Source organism: Dryobates pubescens, chromosome 25 (assembly GCF_014839835.1).
Source record: "Dryobates pubescens isolate bDryPub1 chromosome 25, bDryPub1.pri, whole genome shotgun sequence".
Lineage (NCBI taxonomy): Eukaryota > Metazoa > Chordata > Aves > Piciformes > Picidae > Dryobates > Dryobates pubescens.
This window is the reverse complement of record NC_071636.1, coordinates 268,407-281,679: the sequence shown is the minus strand read 5'-3', so window position 1 is coordinate 281,679 and position 13,273 is coordinate 268,407. Positions and strand designations below refer to the sequence as shown.

Genomic DNA, 13,273 nt, shown 5'->3' with positions numbered 1-13,273 from the left:
GCAAGGAACGCACGGCTGCTACGGCCAGCTGCCTGCTGTTTCCAACAAGCCAGGCAGTGCTCCCACTTCCTCCTCACAGCACCGGGGCTGGGTCCCTCCAGCCTGCAGGGATGAGCAAAGACTCAGGCTGTCTGGAAGAGCAGCCGCTCTGCACAGGACCAGGGTCCTTTGTGCCCTGAGAGCAGGCACTTGAGAGGAAGAAGCTGCTGCTTGCTTTCTGCTCCAGCCCCAGCCTCCTCCGACTGCCCTTGACACGGTTTCAAGCTGCAATGGGAGCAGTTTGCAAAACCCCAGGCAGCCGGTTAGAGCTCGGTGCTCCTGACCGGATCAGGAAGCTAGGAGGGCCACGGCAGCTCTTGTGGGAGGATGCAGCACCGTTCAGCTTGCACCCAGCCACCCAGAAGAGCCGGCAAAGAACAGCAGAGGCCGCGGAGCAGGCAGAGCTCCGGGCGGCGGCAGCGGTGCGAGGTTAAACCGCACCTCCCGCAGTCCCCTCTGCCCCGCCGGCAGCCTCGGCCTCCCACACCCTGCCTTACCCCGAGGGGCTGCTCTGCCCCCACGCCCAGAGAAAAGGCACTGCCGCGGCCAAGTGACAATATAATCTTGTTTATTTTCCTTTAGCACACTGCTGGTTAAAACTGCCAGACAGCAGATTTCAGAACGCTTCCCTCAACCAAACATTCTGGGGAAATGAAAAAATAAAACCGTTACCATGTACCAAAAATAAAATCCCCCCAGCCCCCCTTCTCCCCCCCAGCCTCTGCAAAGCCAGTGCAGTCAGGAACAGACCTCTGTGCTTCCCACCCAGGGCCCAGGCTCACTGCAAAACAAACTGAAGCGAGGTCACTGTGGGTTGCTGTGACACAAAGCAATAGGCAGCAAAATCACCCCCTCTGTACTGCTGACAGACACACAGAGATCTCTCCCCACGCTGCTTTGGCCTTTACAGACAACTTGGACCTGCAGCTGCAAGCAGTTTGTGATGTGACCTCAGAGCCAACAGCAGGAGTCCCTTCCACGTGTCCCAGCCTGTGCAGCTGGGCACCACAGAGCAGTGGGACCACCTGCCAGCACTGAAAGCTGCCACATCAATGGGACCTGAGCATCACTGTCACCTGCACAGCTCCTCACAGTCCTGGCTGCTGTCCCCTGGCATGAAGCACAAATCCTGCCTCTGCTTTTGTGGTCGCCAGGGCTGCTTTACCAACCTGGCTACTTCCTGAGCACTGCCCTGCACACACGAAGCCTTTGCTGAAACCAGGAGAAACTGAAGCCAGCGCTCACCGGCAGCTCTCCAGCCTCTGCTTCAGTGCAGTGTCCTTGCCCACAGCTGTCAGGGGGTGACAGAGCCAGGGGGACACAGGCACATCCCCGCTGTGCTGATGGGGAGCTTCCCTAGGGCAGAGATCCCAGGCTCCCTAGCTTCGTTCTCCCCAGTTAAACTGGTTCAAGATGTACCTTCCCCCCTGCCTAGAGATCTCCATCACAAATCCTTCAGCAGAGACTCCTCACGTTTGCAAATGGATATTGACATTTTCTGACCAGCCAGCACTGCTCCTTGGGAGGGAGGGAGGGAGGGAGGGAGGGAAGCACTTCTCTTTGTCCAGTATTTTTCCTTTTTTTTTTTTAGTAAGCACTTTCTTGAAAAAAAATTCAAATCAAAGCCTATCAATAATCTGCAGCAGCATCCCACTGATCAGACTGGGGACAGCCTTGCCACATCCCTCCCCCTCCCACATCTTCCCCCAATCTCCAAAAATAGTATTTAATATTCACAATAAACTCTGAACACACCAGAGTCCCGGAAGACATGGACCTGCTTCTCCCCTCCCATCCAGCCCCACACCACTGCAATGCAGCTGCCACCACGCTCCTGGGACAAATACATCTGGACCCAAGATGAAACAGAGGTGCCCCAGCCCCCCTGGGCAGCACAGGAGGCTGGATCCTGTCATCACATTCCTGAGCCCTCACAGCTCCAGCCTGCTGCTGTGTTTGTGCCGCCGAGAACAGCTGAGCCACGCTGGAAGCGGCAGTGAGGACAGACTGGTGGAACCAGGCTGATGCTAGAAAAAGCATTCCTGAATTGTATGAGGCTTTGGCATTTGGAGCTGCAGGAGCACCAGCAGGTAAGCTGGTTCAGTGCTGGCCCAGCTCCCAGACCCCTTGGCCTCTCTGCAAGGCTGTTTCCCTCCCCATCACCTAAGTGCAAGAAGCAGACAAATTTCTTCCACACTGGAGCACTGAACAGAGCCTGAAACACTTCGTCCTTCACAGCTGCTCAGAACCTGTCTCACACCAAGGGATGAAGCTGCTCTGCTGGCCCTCTTCTCCTGCTGTTTTCCATCACAACCAGGCCTGTTCAGCCCAGCTTCCCACACCAAAACACTTCCCTGCATGCTGCAATCCCATTCCAACATAAAGGCTAAGAAGATGAAGCACAGAAGCACAGGGCTCTGCTCCCTGGTCAGACTCATTCAGCTCTGAACTGCACAGACACGGGCACACAGGCACCAGACCATCTGGAAGTTCTCTGTTCTGCCTTCAGGAGATTTCTGCAGGAGGCCAGACCTGAAGGAGCTCTTCCAGTTCTTCTGCCCCTGCTAGGTGTTTTTTCCAGTGACCTCAAGGGCTGGAACCAAAGCTACTTGTTCACAGTTCTCTGCTTCAGCTGTGACCTCTGGAGCTGGCATCCAGGGACAGTGAGACAGTCCCCGTCTGATCACAGGGGCAGGGAAGGCCTGACCCCTGGGGGAAAAGGAAAAACAACTCAGGAAGCCCTTAAAAAAAGAAAGAAAAAAGAAAAACCAACACAACTTTCTCCAGGTAGACTTCTATTCAAAGCCTGAGACAAAGGCACAAAAGAGAAGGGAAGTCATTTGGCTTTCTGCTCACTGCCACCTGGCATACTCAAAAGGGTCAGAGCTGTTCCAGTCACACACAAGGGGAAAATGGCCTGGCTCAGAGGTACTGAGGAGGGCATAATTAAAACAGGCTCTGGAATCCTGGCCCAAAACATGACCAACAAGCGGAAACTTTATTCAACTGCCTTATGGGTCCCTCTGTACACCACTGCTCTGCACACCAAGTCAAGGCCTAGCCTGACCCAGCACCCACACTGCTGCACAGGGACACAGGCTCCACCTGCCTGCTGCTGGGGAGAGGCAGCGAAGCACAAACAGGTTTGTCTCTAACCCATCTCAGTTCAACAGCTTTCCATTCTGGAAGGCTGCAGCCAACCCACATTTTCTCTTGCCCAGGACCAGGTACCTCATTACACCCATCTCTCTGGCCTGCAGGTGCCACGCAGAGATGCCATGAGGAGCCAGCCCAAGTGTGCCATTCCCAGTGAGGTGCTGACTGGTTGTCACCTACTATCCTCCTGTGCTCCCACACCCCTTATTTGAAGGCTCCTTCCCAGGCAAAGCTGTCAAGGGCTGGCCCAGCAAGGAAAATGGCTCATGGCTCCATAACCAGGTCAGGAACCCCACAGCCACCCAGCCACCAGCTCTGTAGTGACAAAGATGAATAAAACCAGAGCCAGAACGACTAAATTGGAGTCGTGAAGGATGAACTCTTCCTCCTCCCTGTTCTTATTCAAGTAAGACAAATCCATCCCAGCTGAGCAACCAGAACACAACAGCTCACCCTATACAGCATTGCCCAAGGGTGGCTAATGGCACAAAATGGGTGCCCTGGCTGCCAGGGAAGGCAGGGATAAACTACCCTGGAAGTTTCCGACTTCTGCACACCCCTCTCCTGCTGCTAGGCAAGGTGCAGATCACTGGGTGAACCAGGAGAAGCTGAATGATTCCTTAAGGATACTCAAATAAAATGCAGCCCAGAAGCCCTGAGGGGAGCAGCTCCTCACAGGCAAGCTTGCTTTTCAAGTCCAGATTCTTTGCTTAACAAATCAGCACAGTTCATGCTTCCCAAAGCTGATAGAGATCTAAATGTCTCGGTGCTCCAGTTAGAGCAGTCCCCAAAACACTGGAGCACTCTGCAGGAACCACCACAACCCAGAGCTTGTGTTTTAGGAGTTTTATCAGCACTAAGATTTTCACAGCAGCTAGAAGACAAAGCAGACACCTTCAAGCTTGCCACCTTTTCATCTGTTAGGATCTGCTCTCTCTAAAGCCTCTCTTCTCCTTGCACTGCAGCACAGACCCCTTTGCTTCTCCCAGACTGGCTATTACCACTTGTGCAATTGGAAAGAAGGCAGTTAAGGTCCTACTGCTTGCTTTTTAGCTCACACAGATGAGGGTCAGGCCTGCAGCAGTGCTGCATGCAACCAGACAGGCAGGGTTCAGTGCCACTGCTGTGCAGAGCCCTGCTTGGCACCTCCCCAGCTCCCCTCCGGAGCTGGAGCTGACAGCTCAGGTCACAGCTGCAGGGCTGGGAGGAAGTGAAGGCTTCAGCTGCCTGGGCACAGGAGAGCAGAAAGGCTTCTCCTGCAGAAACTCAAGTGAAGGCTGAGCCGCTGCACGGGGTCAAATCCATGACACCTCAGGCACAGGGAGAAGCAGCGGCGAGGACACTGCTCAGTGCCACTGCACCAGGTAAAGAGAAAACACTTCTGAGGACAAGAGACAGCATGAGGTGAAGTGTTCTGTGAGCCCAGAGCTCACCAGCACCCAGGCTGACCCACAAGGACCCAAGCCTGCCTGGGACAGATCTCCAGCGCACAGATCACCGTCCTGCTAGCCATGACTGCTCAGCATGTGAGAGGCCAAGCCCAAGAGAAGGCAGCAGGCACAGCCAGGGCTCTCGTGGAGCTCAGCCCCTGCCAGGCAGGCACAGGCTCTACATGTGCAAGCAAACATCCCTGGGAACAGCAGGTGACCCTGTCTCCAGTGTTTGCTCACTTACAGATTTCTAGAGGGCAGCAAACCACCTTGCTCTACAGCACTGAATGTTGGACATCTGTCCCTTCACTACAGGGCCTCAGACACACAAGAGGCCCAGCTGACTGGACATGGACGAACTCCACTGCACTTCTCACCACTGCAGGCAGGCAGCGCTGGTCCCTGTGGCAAGGAACATCCCCAGAGAGTATCCAGGAGGTTGCTCCACTCTGTCCTACAGCACAGGCTGTTCAGTCATGGGGCAGGGAGCTAACTGTCAGGAAGGGCGAGAAATCTTCCTCTCTAGGTCATCTAAATCTCAGCTTCTCCCAGAGAAGTTACTTGCTAGAAAGGGCAAACCAAGGAACTAGGCTTAAAATGAAACATTTGAAAAAGCTAAGAAAGGAAACAAAAGCCAAAACCAATGCAGAAAGCAAGAGCATCTGCTCAGATGCTACCAACATCAGGCTCTCCTGGGCTACAGCAGACTCCCTCTGCAATGGGGCTAACAAGTGCCAGCCTAGCAAAGTCCCTCCCAACCAGTGCAGCAAATCAGGCCAGACAAACCCCTCTGCTCCTGGCACAGCTTGCAGTGTTGGGAGGAGAACATCTCCACAGGGGCTGCAGGCCACTACCATGTCAGGTTGCTCACAGTGTGGGGGATGCTGAGCCAGGCTCTGTGTTCCAGAGGTGCTGGACACCCAACAGCACCACAGCGCTCCCAGGCAGAACGTGTGCCCAGGCCTGCTCTTACCAGCTGCTCCCCTCCTTAAGGAACCACATTCCACCCAGCACAGGCAGAGATCCTGCAGCACATGGCTTCCTCTCGGTGTGGGGCACGGCCCGGGACTGGCAGCATCGGCCTTCAGCAGCTCCATACACAGACTGCCAGGGCTCTTGGATGCCCTGGAGAGGTGCGGAGGGGAAGGCGAGGGCTGTGCTGCTTGCTGGCAGGGGGAGGGGAAGCTCCCTCTCACCTGGACCTGCTTTGCATTCCAAATCAATCACCTTTTTTCCCTCTTTTTTTTTTCTTTTTGTGTTCTTTTTTGTCGTTGTTTTGTTTTTCCCTTAAATTATGAACAATATGGAGAAATTGAAAGCAACTGTGTTTGGTCCAACTCCTTCCCTCCCAGCCCCTCGGCTGATGCTCTGCAGGGCTTGCTCTCACAATCGGCAGAGGCAGAAGAGGGTAGGGATGAAGACACCAAAGGCCACCAATATAGGAAACATGAGGCTGCTGTTGTCTGAGGCATAGGGGTTTGGTGTGCGTGGGCCTGACTGGACCCGGTTCTTATTTGCCTGTTTTTTAATGCTGGAGCCATCATCATACTCATCTTCATCATCATCTTCCTCTTTTTTCTCCAGACCTGGGTGCGGCTGCAGCTTTGGAACATCTGTTGGACAAGACAAAAAGTTACAAGGAGGCAGGATGTAACCTGGGAAATCACTCCAGGCACTTCCTCCCCCTTCTCCCCAGTCCAGCCTGAAGATGGGCAGCAGAGCATCAGACAACACATCAACACCACAGCCACCAAGCATCCTCCCTCAGAGCTCACAGCACTGTTTCCTCCCTCTGTGAGGCAAGAGTCTGCAAAGGCAATGACATCCCTCTACATGTCACACAGGAGAAGTGACAGCTCAGAAGCATGCTGAGAACATACAGTCAGGCAACACAGCTGCTCAGTGAGATCTAGTCAAGAACAAGCACTTGCTGCCTGCAGGACCAGCAGATACAGGTGCAAACAGGAAGGGGAACCACAAATGGTCCTACCTCACACCGCTGCCCCACCACCCAGACCTGTTGGAGCAGCATGACCCAGCCCCACTCAAGCTCGGTGATCTGTGCCTAGAGCCTGAACTGCAGGCTCCCCACACAGCAAATCCCCAGAAGCACTTGGCAGTCCCTCATCAGCAAAGCAAACTGATGCTTTAGTCAGGGAGGGGCCCTAAACCTCCCCTGTGAAAAGCCACTGCTGCCTCCTTGAGCTGGGAGTGCAAAACACAGCTCCAGGTAACAGCAGCATTCTGCAGATTACTGTCTGTGGGGCTGCTGCTGACATCCAAGGCCACAGAGAAGTTATCTGTGGCTATAAGCTAAGAGTGACCAGACATGTTCCTCTCCCCCACAGCAAAGGGGATTTTCTCATTACACAGATGACACAGCTTTGTGCATCTCAGGGACCAGGGCACTGTGCAGCTACTTCACACTGCAACTGCACGCTGTGGGAAACTGAAAGAAGCACTTTTGGCAGAGGTGGATCAGTAAGAGCTATGATCTCATGGTCTGAGAAGCACAGGCTGCTCTCCAAGAAGGAAGAGCCTTCTGGCTCAGAAACTGTGCTTACCTTCCACTGTTCCTTGCAGGATGTATAGGGCACAGATTTTGGGATTGTCATAGTAGCCCTAGAGAAAGCAAAGGAGGGGTTAGTGATGCAGCCTAAGAGGCAAGAAATATTCTTCCCAGCTGAGGAAAGAAAGGGAAAAAGAAGAGCAGAGCTCTGCCCAGAAAAGCTTGTTACCTTTACAAACTCAATGTGGAGCTTTCCTGTGAATGTGGAAACCTCCCCCTGGACACTCAGCTTCCCCTTTCTGATACTCATGGGAATGATCTCATCGTGAGCTGTGCTGTGTCCAACTCTGTCAAAAATGTCCAAGTCCTTCACCACCACGTGGCCATTCAAGCGGACATCAAATACCTTCAGGGTGGAAGAAATGACAGTGTCAGAATGCATTCAGGCCCACAACAACTGAAAGGAGAACAGAGAGGAAAGGCCTCTGCTTGTTCTGCACCCAGCACAAGACAGCATTGCAGCATGCACTGTCCCACCATGCAAGCTCCATTCCCCTGGGAAGGATGCAGAGCACAAAAGCAATCCAGGAAAGACACTGAAGCATTAACATTGCTTTCAAATACCCTGACATCTGCCTCCTCTTAGAACAATGCTTACACCTGCTGTTCAGAACTGAGGACAGCACAGTTTTGTTCTGGCTTAGTCATACTCCCCTTTCACTACTTACTTTCCACCTACTGGATGAGGATCTGCTCCCATCACCCCAGGGTGGCTGTGGCACGCCACACCCTAGGGAACTAAGCCGTTTCTAACTAACAGCCTGCAGCAGAGCAGAGGAAACGAGCTGATGAAGGGCACTGGGTTTGTAGGAGGCAAAGCCCTGAACTGCTAGCCACATCTGTGGATTCAGAGTCCTCCCCAGGGCAGTCGTGACTCAAAAGGCACCTGGGGAATCCCAGCCGAACCACATGAAGGAAGAGAAATCAAGGATGCCCCAGCCCTCCACTTTCATCTGAGGCTGCTCTTTGCATCCACTCTGTAAGCCAGCCCCACCAGTTCTGTTCCCTGAAATACTTCTCTGGCACAAAGACTGCACAGTGCTTGAGGAGCAGGGCTCTAAAGAAGCTGATGGAGTTGGAGGAAAGCAGCCTAAAGCACAGACCACCACTGCTCTCCCATCTGATCACAGAGCTCTGAGTTCCTTGTGCTTCTGCTTCCACATGTGTGTGTGAGGGATTTTAGAGAATGATCCCTGTCCACTCCTGAAGAGCCAAAAGATGGCTGAATTCAACTCCGTGCTTTCAGGACCAGCCTGAAGCAGTATCACATTTATACAACTTGGTTTGATCACCTCCCTGCTCCAGTCTGTGCAATGCCTCCTTGCAGCACAAGCGTGCCTGTCAGGTCAGGAGCCAGCGTTCAGGGCAAAGGCAAACCCACTTCTGCTCAAAGGCAGCAGGGCCTGAGCAGCTGGGGAAGCTCCAGCGCTGGTTATGTTCAGCTGCACGTTCTCTGAACCGCCTGTGGCGCAGCTTGCCAGGCCAACTGGAAACTGTTTATCTGGAATGTGGAAGAGAGATCAAAGTTTCAGAGCCCACGAGAGGCTCTGGGCACTACGGGAACCATTGGTGCCTTGCTTCACTTCTTCCTCCAGCATGCAAAGCAGCCCAGGCAAGCTGGACACACAGCCCTAGCCAAGAACTCACATCCCAGAGCTGAGCGAGGAGCTGCTGCTTACCTTCTGCTGCGACTGCGCAAAATAGACCTCTGCAAACTTCAACACCAGCACATAGTCACCTTCCTCTTTGATGGGAACCTCGTAGCCAAAGGTCTCCTCGTTGTAGCGCTCGGTCTGGTACAGAATCTGATCCTCCGCGTTGGAGCGCAGGATCGGCAGCTTCATGCCGTAGTCAGACGCTGGGTTTCCAGCACAAAGCAGAGAAAGGGTTACTTCCTGAGGCACCTGGAAGTGGCACTTCAGATACTTCCCCAGTGGCATTAGCACTTCCCCCCTCACCAGACCTGTCTCTCTGATTGCTGGGCCCAGGAGGCAGCACCACCAGGGCCAAAGCAGAGAGACAAAGCCCCAGCAGCCAGGTCCTGTAGAAAGCCAGGACTGGCCCTGCTGCAGTCTCAGACACAGCAAATTCACTCCTGTCCCTTCAGAAAGAAGAGTCTGTTCCACAAACGGGGCACAGAGCCAAGGGACTTGGCCATTGACTCCTGCTTCAAAGAGGAAAACCACCTAGAATCTTTTCTAACAATTTCCAGTTCCAGAAGGTGAGAACAAAGCCACAGCCCTGCCGGACGGGCTGGACTCCCCCGTCCCCTCAGTGGCTATGAAGTCAGCACTCCATGGTACCAGCTGTTAGAGGCTCGCTCTCCTCAAGTGGCAACCTGGGCAATGGCAAGAGGGTCAAAAGCATCAGACACCTCACAAATCCCTTTCTTCTTACCACAGCCATGCAACTCCTGCCAGCTCGAGGACAGCAAGCAAAAAGCAAGAAAGACAGAGAAGAGTTTCAAGAGCACCAGCAGCTCCTGCAGTCCTCTCGGCTGAACAGGCATCTACCCACTGTCTGCAGGCATCTAATCCCCTCAGGAAGGCTCAAGCACCATTCCCACATGGGGCAAGAACTGAGAAAACAATGGAAATCATAGCATCTGCTTTCAGGCATTACTTCATCACTGCTAGAGCAGCCCTCAAAAGACCTTAACCCCACTCAACGCTTCACTGCGTCAGGACTGCTGTGCAGATGCAAACAGATCCATGCCTCCAGCTCCAAATCAAGTAATTCACCATCGAAGCAGGAGGGAAGACTCTGGATACCAGCTGCCCACTGGCACTTCAGGCAGACGCTGACCCAGAAGTTCTCTGATGACACTTGCCATTTCCACCCCCATTTCCATGGGAACAGACACCACACCAGCCCAGACAAAGCAAGAGCTATCCCAGCACACGCTGTGGAAGATGGAGCCAATGCAAACGAGAGGAAATTAATGCCGCTCCTCAGTCTCTGGTTTCTCAGAGCTACTGCTTAGGCCGCACCTCGAGTCCTGTGCCCAGTTCTGGGCCCCTCAGTTTAGGAAGGAGGTTGACTTGCTGGAGCGAGTCCAGAGAAGAGCAACAAGGTTGGTGAGGGGTTTGGAACACAGCCCTGTGAGGAGAGGCTGAGGGAGCTGGGGTTGCTTAGCCTGGAGAAGAGGAGACTCAGGGGAGACCTTATTGCTCTCTCCAACTCCCTGAAGGGAGGTTGTAGACAGACGGATGTTGGTCTCTTCTCCCAGGCAGCCAGTACCAGAACAAGAGGACACAGTCTCAGGCTGCACCAGGGGAGGTTCAGGCTGGATGTTAGGAAAAAGTTCCATACAGAGAGAGTGATTGCACATTGGAATGGGCTGCCTGGGGAGGTGGTGGAGTCACCATCACTGGAGGTGTTCGGGAGGAGACTTGATGGGGTGCTTGGTGCCGTGGGTTAGTTGTTTAGGTGGTGTTGGATTGGGTGATGGGTTGGACGCGGTGATCTTGAAGGTCTCTTCCAACCTGGTTTATTCTATGTATTCTATGTTTTCCACTCAGGCCACCTTCTGCTTCTCTTTGCTGCCCTAACCCAGGTGCAAAAGCTGAAGATTTTAATCACCAGAAATAGAGAGGGTGAAAAGTTTAACCTGTCCTCCCACACAGGTACTTTCGGCCAGCTACAGATCACAGTGATAGCAACCCAAGGACTCCACAGAAGTCAGCTCCTGTGAGAGGAAAGCCTGCATAGGAAGAAAGCCTTCAGCAGACAAGAAGGCAACTGGAGAGGAAGATCTGTCGCCTGCACATCAGAGGTCTGTTGACATAGCTCTGGAAGAGAGCTTGATCTTGCAGCTCACCAAGAGCCAAGCTGTACCCATTAAGCTGCAACTCAGCTATGCTTAGCACCTGGATATTCTCTAATTGCCATCAGCATATTTGGTCCTTTAGGGCACAGAATCTGCAGAGACTTGGGGGAAAAAAATAACAAAACAATTTGCCCAGAGGCAGAACAGCCCAAAAACACTATCCCTAGGCTTGGTCCAAAAACACTATCCCTAGGCTTGGTCCAAAAACACTATCCCTAGGCTTGGTCCAAAAACACTATCCCTAGGCTTGGTCCCAGCCAGCCACTTATTCCTGCTGTAGCCATTACATGGCTACCAACATAGAGAGCAGCCCAGAGCAAGGCGAACAATGGTGCAATAAAAAGCCATTGAGGGAAAAGCAGCTGAGAGCTCAACGGGGTAAAGTCCTTTTCCGTTGTGCCTGGCACCACTAGCTGAAGCAGGATTACACCACAGCCTTTCCCGTCAGAAGAGTATGCTTGGGAGAGGCCTTTTTTTCTCCTCAGCTCAAAAATGAATTGTTCAAATCCAGAAGGATAGTGTCCTGCAAGTCACACATGCAAGAGGTCTGTGAAAGCATGGTGACCTACAGCACTCAGGGCATCAGCTTCCACTGGTGAAAAAACCCTACTAAGCAGCACTGGTCTTTAACTGTGACCTCCCTGTATCGACTGTGCCCAAAGAGCTCTCCATTCAGGATGGCAGCTGTACAGCACAGACCAATCCTCACCATCCTACACAAAACATGTGAAGATCAGGTCAAAGTCATGACAGTTTATCTTCTCTGCAGTCCACTGCTAACCTGTAACTGACAGCAGCAGCCCAGCTAGTTTTTCAACACGTTTGTGCATCAGCCAAGTCTGGTGCAGCAGTTGTCAGAAACACAGAATGCACACAACCAGAGAGGTTTCAGCAGAAGTAGGCAAAAGTAACCCAAGAGCAGCATTAGTTCTCCACCACGTTCTTACCGGGAGGTAAAAGATTTGACTGACTCAGTAGTTAGAGCTGCTGATCATTTCCCATCCGCCTCCACTTCTGCCCCTGCCCTGCTGTTGGCCACGCTGCCCGGGCTGGAGCAGTGAAACAGACCAGCACCTGCCCGCGTCCGGGCCCAGCACCGCGGCTCCACCGAGCCGGCACCGCACCGTGCAGAGCAGGCAGTGCTCTCAGCCCACTACGAGCGCTGCGGGCTGGCAGCTCGCTGTGGACGCTGAGGTGTTTCACTGGAAAATAGGAAAAAAGGAGCCGGCCGGCTGCATGCGGCCAGCTTGGCAGCCGACATTCCACCCCAGCCCGCGGGGAGCGACTTCCCCTCGGGCATTCCACAACCCCGCAGCCCGAGGCCAGGAAAACCTGCCCGAAGCCCGCGGGGCTCATCCCGCCGACACCGCGGCCCAGGGCCCGCTCCAGCGCGGGGATGGGGGCACTGCAGACCCCAGCCAAGCCCAGCGCGAAGACAGGGGTGGCGGCGGTGCCGGTAGGTGACAAGCGCCATGCAGGGACCGGGCTGGCGCTCCTCGCGGGCCTCCGCAGTCCCGCGGCCGTCCGCGCTGCGGCGCCGGGCCCAGGCCCCGCAGCCCTGCGGGAAGACCACCGACCCTCCGCGGCGGGGCCAGAGAACTCGGGACGGCGCCAGGGGATCGCGAGTCCAGGACCCCGCCGACACGGATGGGCCTCGCCGTCCCCGGAGGAGCGGAGCGGAGCAGGCCTCGAGGGCAGCCCCTCCGACACACCGCGGCGCGCCGCGCGCGGGGCACCGGCGTCCTCCCCGCCCTCACCTCGGCCCACGCGGCCCTCCAGGGGGTCCTTGCGGAAGTGGATGCCGTTCACATCCACATGGGCATCGCCGCCAGCATTGACGGCCCAGACGACGCTATCGGCGAGCCCGCCCGCCGCGCCCCGCAGCAGCAGCAGCAGCAGCAGCAGCAAGGGCGGCAGCAAGGGCGACAGCCGCGGCGCCCCGCGCGCCCCGGCGCCCACCATCTCGGGCTCCCGGCGCCGCGCCCGCCCCTTCCTGCCGCCGCCAGGGGGCAGCCTACCCCCCCCGTCGGGGCGGAGCGCGCACAGGCCAATCCGCGCGGCACAACACCAATATTAATTTTGCGCCTGCCTGCCATTAGGCTGCCGCGCTGCCTCCTTTGCATATTCATAAGGCGCCGGGCCAATAGGCAGCGGCAGCGGGCGAGCAGGCTCGGTTGAGAGGCCAGGGGGCGGCGCCGCGCCGCGCCACGCCACGCGCGGAGTGGCGGTCGGTCCCTGCGAGCGGGGGGT

General features: G+C 55.0%; 1 protein-coding gene across 1 annotated transcript; it reads right to left on the bottom strand.

Annotated features, from left to right (window-relative positions):
- Window positions 1–2,476: 2,476 nt before the first annotated feature.
- On the bottom strand, window positions 2,477–12,985 carry MLEC (malectin). The gene is made up of 5 exons (XM_054172895.1): window positions 12,781–12,985; window positions 8,874–9,052; window positions 7,364–7,540; window positions 7,190–7,247; window positions 2,477–6,238 (listed from the first exon to the last, which is right to left on the bottom strand). The coding sequence occupies exons 1-5, from the start codon at window positions 12,983–12,985 to the stop codon at window positions 6,009–6,011; spliced, it is 849 nt and encodes a 282-aa protein (XP_054028870.1). The 3' UTR covers window positions 2,477–6,008.
- Window positions 12,986–13,273: the final 288 nt, after the last annotated feature.

What these genes read in the sequence shown, in the direction of transcription:
- MLEC (XM_054172895.1), bottom strand. Translation starts at nt 12,985, where the DNA reads ATGGTGGGCGCCGGGGCGCGCGGGGCGCCGCGGCTGTCGCCCTTGCTG. An exon ending in TCCACATTGAGTTTGTAAAG is followed by an intron (nt 7,248 to 7,363) that starts GTAACAAGCTTT and finishes TGCTTTCTCTAG; the next exon opens with GGCTACTATGACAATCCCAA. An exon ending in CCTGCAAGGAACAGTGGAAG is followed by an intron (nt 6,239 to 7,189) that starts GTAAGCACAGTT and finishes CTTGTCCAACAG; the next exon opens with ATGTTCCAAAGCTGCAGCCG.